Source organism: Chrysochloris asiatica, unplaced genomic scaffold (genome assembly GCF_000296735.1).
Source record: "Chrysochloris asiatica unplaced genomic scaffold, ChrAsi1.0 scaffold00393, whole genome shotgun sequence".
NCBI classification, from domain to species: Eukaryota; Metazoa; Chordata; class Mammalia; order Afrosoricida; family Chrysochloridae; genus Chrysochloris; species Chrysochloris asiatica.
This window is the reverse complement of record NW_006408911.1, coordinates 605,451-618,836: the sequence shown is the minus strand read 5'-3', so window position 1 is coordinate 618,836 and position 13,386 is coordinate 605,451. Positions and strand designations below refer to the sequence as shown.

The 13,386-nt window shown below is 38.2% G+C and overlaps 1 protein-coding gene across 1 annotated transcript in view; it reads right to left on the bottom strand.

Annotated features, from left to right (window-relative positions):
• Nucleotides 1–13,386, bottom strand: part of CLASP2 (cytoplasmic linker associated protein 2) — a 251,562-nt gene that overhangs the window by 29,090 nt on the left and 209,086 nt on the right. The window contains exons 33-35 of the mRNA XM_006876589.1: nucleotides 4,937–5,080; nucleotides 3,850–3,956; nucleotides 591–744 (exon numbers count right to left, since the gene is read on the bottom strand). Of these exons, the coding sequence (XP_006876651.1) occupies nucleotides 591–744; nucleotides 3,850–3,956; nucleotides 4,937–5,080 (405 nt within the window). The remainder of the gene's footprint in view (nucleotides 1–590; nucleotides 745–3,849; nucleotides 3,957–4,936; nucleotides 5,081–13,386) is intronic.

Genomic DNA, 13,386 nt, shown 5'->3' with positions numbered 1-13,386 from the left:
GGTTATGTGCCATTTCCGACTCTATAGCACATAACCACCATACCATATTTATTCATTGTCCCGTTGTTTATTTAAGCCTCAATGCAAATGTCACCTGTTGAGAGAGACGCCTTCTCTGACTGCTCAATTAAAAAAAAAATCACTTTCCTTCAAGGTACTTTTTAACCCAAAACTCCCTAATACTCATCTCTATCTGAAAACCCATATTTCTCCTGCTTAATTGTCTCTATATACTAGAATACAAGAAATTTAAGGAAGGAGTTTTGTTTTGTTAGTCCAAGACCCAGAACAGTGCCTAGCTAATGGTTGTTGTTGCTGTTAAATGCCCTCCTATTGGTTCAGACTCCTAGCAACCCTGTATAGGGTTTCCAAGGAGTGGCTGGTGGGTTTGGACTGCCAATTATGTGGCTGCTGTTCATTATGCCAATCCAGTGTTTATCCTACAGTGTCACAACAGGACTCCTACATATGACAGCTACAAGTCAAGAAAAGTGACTGATCCCTGAGAAGCTCATTTAAAAAATGACACACACACACAAAAAGTCTTAAGGAAACATGAATCCGCAATTTAAGGTTATCTCAATACTCACTGAATCGCCATCTTCTTTTTTAGAATCCCTTTTTAATGGCTCATTCATATCTTCTTGACTACGGAAGCTGAAATTCTGAATTGCTTCAGTGACACCTCTCAGAGAGCTGTAAATATCTTCAGAGTTCATATTTTCTGTGTCATAATCAAATGCACTATAAAAGAGAAAACGTAATTTTTACTTATGTACAGTTATAAAATACAAATGCATTTAAGGAGATTATAGAAAGATATTTGTAGGGACAGTATTGGTGGTGATGGTGGTTGTGTACTGTTGAATTGGTTACGACTCATACAGACCATGTATAGGGTTCCTGAAGCTGGAAATCTTTACTGGAGTAGAAAGTCTCATCTTTCTCTCATGGAGCAGCTGGTGGATTTGAATTGCTGACCCTGTGGTTAGCAATCCACAACATAATCCATTACGCCACCAGGCTGTTTAAGGACAAGACTGTTGTTGTTAAGTGCCATTCTGTCAGTTCCGACCCATAGGGACCCTGTATAGGGTTTTTGAGAGACAGCTAGTGAACTTGAACTGATGAACTTAAGATCCAAAACAACTTCGTAGTCCAATGCATTCGCCCACAGCACCACACCACAACTGCTAAGTACAAGATCAGAGAGACTGCAAATTCCCCAAGATGTAATTAGCAAAACTAACCCTTCCAGCTAAGTGGTTCAAGTACAAGGTATCTTCTGCCCTAATAAAGGGCAGTGTGATGACTCCAGAATTGTTGTTAAGTGCCATGGAGTCTGTTCTGAATCATAGCCACTCTGATAGTTTCTGAGGAGTGGTTGGTGACCTTGTGGTTCAAACTGACTTTGCATATTAACCCGCACCACCATACTTTGGAGGCCAGGATGGCCAAACTTCGTCTCTCATACTTCGGACATATTGTCAGGAGAGACCAGTCGCTGGAGAAGGATATCATGTTTGGTGAAGTGGAGGGTCAGAGAAAAGAGGAAGACCCCCAGCCAGATGGATTGGCAAAGTGGCAGCATGAATGGGCTCAAGCAAGGTAACAATTGTGAGGTTGGCCCAGGATCGGCCAGTGTTTCAATCTGTGTGCATAGGGTCACTATGAGTCGGTACCGACTCAATGGCATCTAACAACAACCACCACCACACCAGGAGGCCTTAAACAAGTGATTTGCCTATTCACTTTCAAAACTGTTCTGATTAATCAGGGTTAGGCAAACTATGACCTGCTGAACCAATCCAGTCTACCTTTATAAGGTCTGTAAACTCAATAGTGAGTAGCAGCAACAAAGAACACCCATTCCACAATGCCTACATTTACTGTCTGGCCCTTTGTAGAAGTACGCCAGCACCTGTGATTAACCACAATAGTGGTAACGATTGAAGAAGTAATAAATACATTTTATATACATTTATGGAGTCGTGGTGTGGTGCTGTGCATTAATGTGCCAGACTGCAAAGCTGTTTGAACTGCAAAGTTGGTGGTTCAAGTTCACCAGCTGCTCCTCGGAAACCCTATACAGGGTCACGATGGGTCGGAATCGACTTGATAGCACTTAACAACAACATATAAATTTATATGAAGGCAGAGAATTTTTATTACAGAACATACATGTTATTGACATGAATTCAACAAGGTCTCAAAAATCTGTAGAAAAATTCAATAATCTTTTAATTCAAATTTCCACCAACTTTTTGAAGCCCCTTTGTATAATCAAATTTAAAATTTTAACTCAGGTTGGAATTTGGTCACTAAAGTGGTTATATATATATATATATATATATCATAGAAGAAATATGGGGGATGATAAGCTTACAACATACTTTTCTTCCTTAAATGCTGATCCTGTATACGAAGAGCTTTCAAAATGTTCATGGAAAAATGGAATTGAAAGAGAATGAAATTTTTCCATGAACTTAAAAAAAAAACAAAAACTTTTTATTGTGAATTGAGTGAAGTTTTATAATACAGATCATCAGTCCCATATTATACAATTCGTATCTGTTGCTTCATTACAACGATGGTAATCCCCTCCATGTACCATCAGTTAACAGTATTTACCTCTATTCACTTCAACTCTTTCACTCCAACCTGTGTCTTCCACTAACTTCATCTTACCTGTGCCAACCTCACTCTTGGATATTGCCTTCCCATCACCCAAGTTAACATGAGTCTACCTTCTACCCAGGGAACAATTTTCCCTTTTCTCATAACTGATAATCATCATAGATGTCTCTTTTATCAAGAAAACCTTTCCTAAACTTTTTGCAATAGTTCCATGAACTTTTTGAAATCCTGTGTATTTGTAATTGGGTGTGTGTGTATCCTATAGTTATAGCAAAAAAAGGGATGCTGCATGCTGTGATTAAAGACAAAAATCAAACTAGCAATTATAAATATGAAACACTATAAACTTTTTTAAAATCCAGAGAAAGGAAAGAAACATTAGTCCCTTAATGAGTTAAGAACTTCACCTGAATACAGTCCATGTTTGAAACGCACAAGACTGTGAGAATTACACATGTCTTATATTTTATATTAAGGACAAATCTCTTAGTCATATTTTTGCCTAAGGGAAAAAAAAATATGCCATTCTTTCCTATTTTTGTTTTTGTCCATAAGCTTAAGTTTTCCTCTACTTTTATAAGTGGTTCGTCAACATTAGCTCTAAGTAACCATCATTACAATTTGAACTCCTTATTTATAGTAGATAATATAGGGGAGCACGGTGGCTCCATAGCATAAGCACTAAATTGCGATCCACGAGATCAATGGTTCAAGCCCAACAGCTGCTCTGAAGGAAAAAGAGGAGGCTTTCTACTCACGCAAAGATTTAAAGTCTCAGAAACATATACTGCGTTGCTATGAGGAGGAACCAATTCCGTGGCATTTAACAACAACAAGTATAAAAAAAGATTTACAATTTCTCTGTACTTCCCTTTTCTCTTTCTTTCCTAGAATTCTTTATTATTCAATTTACAGAGCATCTCAGAGAAATATAAGTATAAAATCTGATGCAAATAAGTATTTACAAAACCTGTATCAAAAGGCTTTCTTCTCACTTATATAAGATTTCACACCCTATTTACTTTCTTTCCACTATCATCACTTTAAGAATTAACTTTGAAATAAGCTCAAAATTGTTCAAATCTGCTAAGTTTCCACTTGAATTTCTTTAGTCAAGTAGAAACCAGATAGGATTATATTAACATGTCTCTGCATTTTTAAGAATTGGAATTTGCAAACATACACCATGATGGAAAATGGTCCTTTTGTTACCTTGGAGATAAAGTATTCTGTGACGTATTGGTAGGAGACGTAAGAGGACTGGACCAATTAGCTGGTGAACGTGATGCTGGTCTTGTCAAAGGACTCCCCATGGAACCCTGATTGAGAGAAACAAATATGACAGGTAAGTTCAACATAAAGACTCTTAAGGAATACATACTATCATTAGATTGCTACATATGAAAACAGTCATATTCATAGGGCACTATGATAAATGTCCATGTACTGATCTCTGGTTTCTGATGGGGAAAACATTCTCTCCATGAAGACATCTAACTCTTAGTCTTTTCTTGTTCTCCTCTTCCCTTTCCTGCTCTCAAATATTCAATCTTTTTCCTCAAAGACTGAGCAAAATTCCAAATACCAATTTTAAATTAGCTTCCTGTTCTGATCTAATTTCCTTTTCCCAAGCATTACTAACGATGCTTGAGTTTGGTTTATCAAATACTTTTCACAAGGACAAGCAAGGGAGTAAAATCTGGTCATATCATTGATTTGCTTATGTCTTAAGATATAATGAAACAATTCCTTTTAAAAATATCCATGACTTTCTTAAGAAATTCTTGTCAGATTATATTTAACCCTCAAATTTTACCTTAACATAGATCAGTGATCGACCTTCCCTTTTACTTATTATTAAAGGTGTACCAGTTTGTCTTTAAAATCTTAAATTTTTTAGGCATATGGTGTAAATTATTCCATGTAATTTAAATTTAATCTTTCATTTACTCAGATCTTACATATCCAAAACAACATTCTGTATATCTAAGAACAAGTAGACACATATGGGTTTGTAATCATTAATTGTGAACAACTCTTTCTAAACACTACCCTACATCTATGTTGTATGCGCATGACTTTCCTTGTTTACACCTTCTGCACTCCTCACCACCACCCAAATTATACACCACAATATAATATAAGCATGACAGGCTGAAAGGACTCTTGTTTTCCAACACAGTATTTAAGCTAAGAAAATGCTGTACAATGCATATGCAAAAATTTATTTCAAGTAAATCAATTCTTGCTAAACCAATCAACACATTGTACCACAGCTATGAAAATAAGTAATAAATACCTGGGTCCCATTGCCTGTATTTCGAAGGTGATTATGAAGAAGCTTGGTAGCACCATCCTGAAAAGTTTTTGGTAAAGCTCCTAACAACATTGTAAACTCTGGGGTATTAAGTTCAAATAAGGAAATCAGCACTGACTGGGCTGCCTAGAAAAGAGGCACACAGGAAGGAGATGAATATTATTTTGGTTACTCAAAGTAGACCATACATATAGCAGTTCCAACATTTCACAGGGCGTTCCAAGGGATTTAAAAAAAAAGATATTCTTATTTGTGTTTAAAATCCTTTGTTAGGAGCACAAAAATTTTTATCTATTTTTTAAATGTGAATATATATATAAAATATATAGCAAACATGCCTAATCATCCAATGGAAAAGGTAACCAGTTTCCATGGTTATATACTACTGCTTCACTTTTCCAAATAAACGATTACAAGGAGAAAAGCTGATAAAGCTAATGAAATATAGGATTAAGCTATACAAAGCCAATCCAGAGCAACTTACTACTGTAGTTTTTATTTCAATATGTAATAGCAGCTAGTTTTAATATGAGTGGTTAATCTAAAAATCTACAACTTGTAGCTAAAACTAGTCTAACGTTTTGAATATAAAATAAAAAAAGTTTACTCACATCTGTTAAGAAATGTAATTTTTCTGTCTTCTAAAGTAACTAAGTTTCTAAAAATCAAACTTTCAAATTCTCATTATAGAGAAATAAAATTGAAAGGTGTAAGAAATCCAAATGGGTCGACTGTGTATTTGTCTTTGATGTAAATATGAGCACTTTGTGTTGTAACTTTCTATGAAACTTTTAAGTGTTCAATAATAGTATGTTCATGGTATCTGAATACACACTAGAAACCAAAAGACCAGCTGCACTACTACTGAGTTCATTACAACTTAATAGCATCCCTGTAGGCCAAAGTAGAATTGCCCACTGAATTTCCAAGATGGCAATACTTATGGAAGCAGACTGCGTCACCGTTCTCTTGCAGAGAAGCTAGTGGATTTGAACTGCCAAACTTTCCGTTCAAGTGCTTAGCTACTGTGAAGCTCCTTTAAAACACTAGAAGAATGGTTAAATACATTACACTGCATTGAAACAACCGACTACTACAAACCATACCTGTGAAAGACCATGTGACTCTAAAAATGAAGAAATTAAAGATGTAGCAGTGCTACAGGAGAAAGATAAGGCTTTTTGCTCCCGTAAAGACTGACAGCTTCAGAAACCCTGTCGGAACTGACTCCACAACACATAACCACCAACCACCATTATATACTGCTGACATAAAAATTAAAATACTACATTAAAAGAAACCCAGCCCATTCTGTTAAAAAATAAAGTATATGTTGTATGGGTAATTTAACATGTGTTGTTAGGTGCCGTTTAGTCGAGCCCACTGCTGCTGCCACTGCGTCAATCCTTTTCGTTAGGAGGCTTCCTTTTTTTTTCACTGCCCCTCCACCACTTTACTAACAGCATGATATCCTTCTCTAGGGACCACAGTCCCTCCTAATAACATGTCCATTCTGGCTTTGAAGGAACATTCTGGCTGTATTTCTTCAAACATAGATTTGTTTGTTGTTCTGGCAGTCCATGGGCACTTACAATATTCATCTCCAACACCATAACTCAGATGCATCAATTCTTCTGTGGTCTTCCTTATTCATTATCTGACTTTCAAACGCATATGAGGCGACTGAAAACACTACGGCTTGGATCAGGTGCACCCTAGTCCTCAAACTGATCTCTGCATTTGAACACTTTAAACATGCCTAATGCATGTTGCTGTTAAGTGCCATCAAGTCAGCTCTGACCCATAGCAACTCTGTATAGGGTTTCCAATGAATGGCTGGTGAACTTAAACTGCTGACTTTATGGTTCAAACTGACTTTGCAGTCCAGTACATAAATCCACACTATACCAGGATTCCTGTGTTATTAAGCATGCAATAATTCTTACTTTCTTTTAAAAACAAAAACGAATGATCCTGGGTCATGTTAGGAACCATTCATTGAGAAGACCTCAAGTCACAGGAGCAAATACATTTATCATTGTTATAGCAGTTTAGAGTACTGATGGTGCAATGGGTAAGAGCTATGCTGTTAAGCAAAAGGTTGGAGCCTCTCTGTGAGAATTAAAGCCCTGCCCATCATCTCCTCATCCATAGATTACAGCCTAGAGAAACCTGAGGGGCACTTCTAATCTGTCATATAGGGATGCTGTCAGTTTGAATAAACTTAACCACACACAACAACTAGAAGGTATAGTTTAGGGAGTGTTGGTGATTCAGTGGTAGAACTCTTACCTTTCATTGTGTGGCCCTACAGGATAAGCACTGGACTGATTACCACAGGGTTAGTAGTTCAAACTCACCAGTCACTCTCAGAAACTCTATAAAGAGTTGCTATAAGCTGACACGAACTTGATGGCACACAACAACACGGGCAAGACCCAGGTTCAATTCCTGGCCAGTGGACCCGACCATCCACTTGTCAATGGAGGTTTGTGTGTGGCTATGATGCTTGGGATGCTTAGATTTCTTGGGAGCTTCAGATGAACGTAGACTAGCAAAAATGGCCCGGATATCTACTTCTGGACATCAGTCAATACAATCCCTATGCACAACCAATCATGGGGATGGCCCAGAAATGGGCAGCTTATTTGTTCTGCTGTGCACTGGGTCTTCATGAATCAGGTGCTGACTTTATGGCAGCTAACATTAACAACATTTATTTTAGTGAATTAGATTTAGCTCTATTCCCCACCTCCAGAGACAGCTCAATAGTTCCAAAGTATTTACAAATGAGGACATCCTTCCTCATAACTTGAAGTGAAATCTTTATTTTACAAATTATTGTTTTAATAATGTACAGATATGAGATTTCAAATTGATTTTCACTTATATGCAAATATAAAAATATTATTTAATAATTTTAAAAAATACTGATGAACAGATCCTCAGGATCGATTTCATTTCTATGTCTGTTACCATTTTTGTAACTCCAATTCTGACTTGTTTCTTGAGCCCCAGATACAGCATCCAACTGCCCCTTTGATGTCAATGACATGACGCATAAGCACCTGAAATTTATGTCTACAAACTTCTACTAAAAATCACATAGTTAAATGCACATAAACATGTAGCTAGGTAGGCTCACGCACTAATGCTAGCTAGACCTTATCCTAGAGATACTGTTTTTCTATCATTTCCGGTTAAATAAATAGCACCACTCACCACCAAAAAGTTCAAACCAGAAACATGAATTCCTCCTTGAACATTTCCACATCCAAATTACAATCTGATTTCCTTTCTATTTTACTACACATCAATCCACTTCTTTCATCCTCCAACGCCATCACACTAGGCTTACCTGTTGTTAAGTACTGTCAATTCATTTCCAAGTCCTAGTGACTCTGCATAGGGTTTCCAAGGAGCAAATGGAGGGTTTGAACCGCCAACCTTGTGTAACTTACCACTCCACACCACGATTCCAGGAGTACCTAAACTACAACAATAGCTTCCTAGTAATCTCTGTTTTTATTTTGCTGTCTGGCCATTTTCTTGCGTAAGGGTAGTCAGAAATGTTTTTAAAGCATAAACAAGACCATGGTATTCCCCTAATTAAAAATATTCAAGGGTAACAATAATTGTAAGGATGGCACAGAACTTGGAATAGTCAAAAACTTCATTTTAACACATGAGATACAGCCCTGGACATTTTGGTAGTATAGTAGTTATGAGTTGGGCTGCTCACCTCAAGGTCAGCAGTTCAAAACTACCAGCTGTGACAAACCTCCCCTCTAAGACTGAAACTCAAAGGGAACACATGAGCAGGCATGTGAGCTTGTTGGCGACCACATTGGTCTACTGGTGAGTGGAAGAGGGGGAAAGGTAGTAATGAAGAAATGGGCTGAGTTCAACCAAGTTCCATACACTCCCTTCGACCTGAAAATGAGAAAGAGAAGAGGAAGGGCTGATTTGCCCAAAGTGTGGTGAGACCTGGAGATACCTGAGCCCATGGACAAGGACATAGCCACAGAGGGCTAGAATTGAGAGTGAAGTATCCAGCTGACATGAAGTGAGGGCAGAAGCACAAGAACACCCAAACTTGCAGATAGTGCCCATCTGACCTAGGCTTGATGACTTGATAATCAAACTCGACTAGAGGATGATTTAAAAAACACAACAAAAAACAATTTTAGATAAAGGAAACGAGGGTAAATTGCTACAATTTGATGAACTTGACCTATACTCATGGAGGCAATAGCTCAAAATACCAACAGAGGGAAGGTATCTTTACATCAAGTATCAATCCTCTGCCCTCTGTATACAGGGTAGATAGGGATGGGCAATTTAGACATTGGCTACCTAAAATGAGGGGGCAATAAAGGCACGAAGAGACTTTCAAGTTTTCAAGAGAGTTTAGTTTAAGATTATGTAGAGGATGGTAGAATCCCCACTGAATATTTTTCGTCTTGTCTAGATGGGTCTGGTGAAAGGAGATAGGGATAAGATTCTTATGATTTAATAGTAATTGTTATGACTAATTGTGACTGTCACAATTGTAAGGTAGAAGTTTTGTACCAAAGACCATCAAAGAAGATCACGAGCAGAATGTGGGACCCTATCTAGAGAAGCAGCGATACCACAGGTGGAGGCAGAGAATAAGGACACGGAGAAGAGGGAGCAACTTAGGACTCTAGATTCATGGAATTAGAGGGACTGAGAGCTGGTGACCAGGAGGTAGACTTGCAGAATTGTGCCCTTTGGTGGTGTAAATTATTATATATGTTTGAGTGTTTTTTAAAAAAAGAGAGAGCTAAAATGAATAGAGAGACGAAATACTCTTAACTGACGATACATGGAGATTATTATCATTATATTGAAACAAAGTATATGATCTGTTGAATGTGAAAGTGATGATCTGCCCTGTACACTTTCACTCAATTCACAATAAAAACTTAAAAAAAAAAAAAAAAACCTAAAAAACTCAGCCATTTTGTGGGAGAAAGATGAGGTTTCTTGTTCCCGTAAGAATTTACAACTTTGGAAACCCCACATAGAGTGGTTGTAAGTTGGAATCAACTCCACAACACACCACCACCTACCTACCTATCAGTCTCTGGAGAAAGATCATGCATGGTAGAGTGGACGGTAAGCGTGAAAGATGAGGATCCCAATGAGATGGACTGGCACAGTGGCAGAAACAAGCAATGGGCTCAAGAGTAACAATAATTGTAAGAATGGCACAGAACTGGGCAGTGTTTCCTTCTGTTGTGCATAGGGTCACTATGAGTTGGAACCAACTCGATAACACCTAACAACATCTCTCTCCAAGATTAACTGCTGCCATTCTTCCCCTTTTCACTTTAGTTTAGCCAAATGTGGCTCTTGAACAATTCAAATGTTCACAGATCTTTTCCATATCAAAACGTATTCCTTCTTCTATGCCCACTGTCGTTTACAACCTAGCTTTTCCCTGAGTTCATTCTATGTTACTCTATTATATAGGCCTTGATCATTTCCTTCAAAGCACTTATCACAAAATTATAATTATAAGAGATGGTTTCAAAAAGTTCATGAAAAATGATAATATCTTTTAATTCTATTTTTCCATGAACTTTTGAAGCTCCCTTGTATGTGTAGAGTACTGGTGTGGTGCTGTAGGATAAGCACTGGACAGTAAGATCAATATGAACTATACGGTATTGGTTCAAACCCACTAGCTGCTCCTAGGAAACCCTATACAGGGTTTGCTATGAGTTGGAAATGACGCAGTTGCACTTAACAACAATAATATTGATAAGCTTTATGGGGCAGGTGCCATATCTATTTTGTTTAACAAGCACATACATTATACCTATGATTGTGGTGCATTGTAAGTGCTCAAAACCATGAAAAGTACAGGTGATAAAACATGGCCTCAAGTACATGCTGTGTTTTAAATAAAACTTAGAATACTCCGTAACTTCCCAGAGAGGTAGGTACATAACATGAAAGTAGCAGCTTAAATTTGTTACTGTTAGTAGCTGTTGAGTCATTTTCAATTTATAATGACTCCAAGTGACAGAGGACAACTGATCCAAACAGTTTTCTATGTTGTAATCTTTATGGAGGAGTCCTGGTGTGGTGCTGTGGGTTAATGCGCCAGACTGCAAAGCCGTTTGAAATGCAAGGTCGGTGGTTCAAGCTCACCAGCTGCTCCTCAGAAACCCTATACAGGGTCGCTATGGGTCGGAACCGACAAGACAGCAAAGCCGTTTGAACTGCAAGGTCGGTGGTTCAAGCTCACCAGCTGCTCCTCAGAAACCCTATACAGGGTCGCTATGGGTCGGAACCGACAAGACAGCAACTCACAACAACAGCAACCTTTATGGAAGCAGATCACCAGGTCTTTGTACTGCAGTTACTGGGAAAGTTTAAACCATCAACTCTATATGGCTGGTAGCTTAGTACTTAACCGTGTGCCAGCAGGGCTCCTAAGTTGAAAGTTGACCATATATTCTTTATCTCCTTTTCATTAAGTATAAATGACCACAGAAAGCATAACTCACAAAGAGAACAGGAAAGGAAATAACAATGAACAGAAGAGCATAACAATATTTAGAAGACTCAGAGAGAATACTGGTCTAGTTATTAACCTAATAAGAGTTCCTGGGTAGCTGATACAGATGGTTAATATGTTTTATCCACTAACTCAAAAGGCTGGAGGTTCAAGTTCTGCCAGCTTGTCTGGGGGGGGGGGGGGAAGCCCTAGCAATTGGTTTTTTAAAAATCAGTCATTGAAAACCCTATGGAGCACAGCTACTTTTGATGACATAGGTTTGCTAAGAGTTGGAATCAACTCCAATGGCAACTAGTCAACTAACCAAGCAGAGTGGGAATAGTAAAAATCGAAATGTTGCTGTTGTTATGTGCCATCAAGTTGGTTCTGACTCACAGTGGCCCAGTAGAGGGTTTCTGAGGGCAGCTGGTGGGTCTGAACTGCTGACGTTGCAGTTACTAGTCCAGTGCTTATCCTACAGCATGTTTAAAATGGGAAGTAATAATGACATGAAGCAAGTCTTCAGAGCTCAAAGAGGCGAAGCACCATGTACTTTGGCAGGCTAAAGGCAGAAACAACACGGAAAACTGTGAACTAGGTAAAAAGTTGCCCAGACTATGCCCCCAGGGATTGAGCACTTTCTTGGATACATATTCGGTGTTAGAGCCATCTTATATTGGGTTCTGAGAGCCAGTAATTTTGTGCACCATAACTTGGAATCAGCCATAATCAGATTATTTATTTATAGTATGGAAATTGGTAAAGACCACAAATGAGGGATTATTAACATACTTTTAGTTTTTTGGAGAGCTATCTTATCAGCACACCAAAATTTCTATACCAGTAAAATATGTCTAAAAAGGTGATGAGGTTAGATTCATAGCTCCTCTCGCCAAACTTGTGGAGTCAGGTGACTATTCTTTCGTCAACACTTAACTATTTACATTTATCATCTGAATGAGACAAATTTCAAGTACTGAAATGATTCTTTTTTCCCTTAAAGAGTATGACTCAAAATGGCTGCAAGAATGGGCTCAAACACAACAATTGTGAGGCTGGCACAAGACCAGGCAGTGTGTTCTGCTGTACAAAGAGTTGCTATGAGTCGGAACAGACTCATTGGCACCTTACGACAATAAGTGAAAGTCTCCTATATGGTAGGACCCTCAGCTCATTTCCCCCATCCTAAATAAAATCTTCATATGCTCTACAGGCAAAAACTTACATAATTCTTCTCTGGAGAAATCAATCAGACCACAAAATAACAGATCATTGGACACTGAGATTTGAGGCCAGCACACAAATTAAGCACCCTTTAGATAGTTTCCCCAAATACACACATTGTCTCTACTTAGCTTTTAGGTTTATTTAAAAAAAATTTTCACAAACACCAGAATCACTAAGTATTTAATAGGCCATGTAACCAGAATCACTAAGTATTTAATAAGCCATGTAACAGATAAAAGACCAAAACGAACAAAAAAGAAAAAAGGACCCAAGGGAAAATGAGATAATGTAAAGCCAGAGGAAGACACACACACACACACACACACACACACACACACACACACCATATCGGCTTTCTCACTCACTTCCTTACTCACTCAAAATATCTTCCAGAGGGAAAAACTAAAAAAAGATAGCTGTTGCTGGTGTTAAGTGTGAGTGAGTCGATTCTGACTCAGCGATCCTATATAGTGTTTCTAAGGAGTAGCTGATGGGTTTGAACCACTAGACTTATAGATATCAGTCCAGTACTTAACCTACAGGGCCACACCAGGACTTAAAAAATAAAAATAAGATGAAAATTTAAAAATCAAGAAGCAACCTTCACAGGGTGGGGGTTTGGCACAGGAGAGACTGGGTGCGAGGGAGGGGGGCAATATACAGGGAGGGAGAG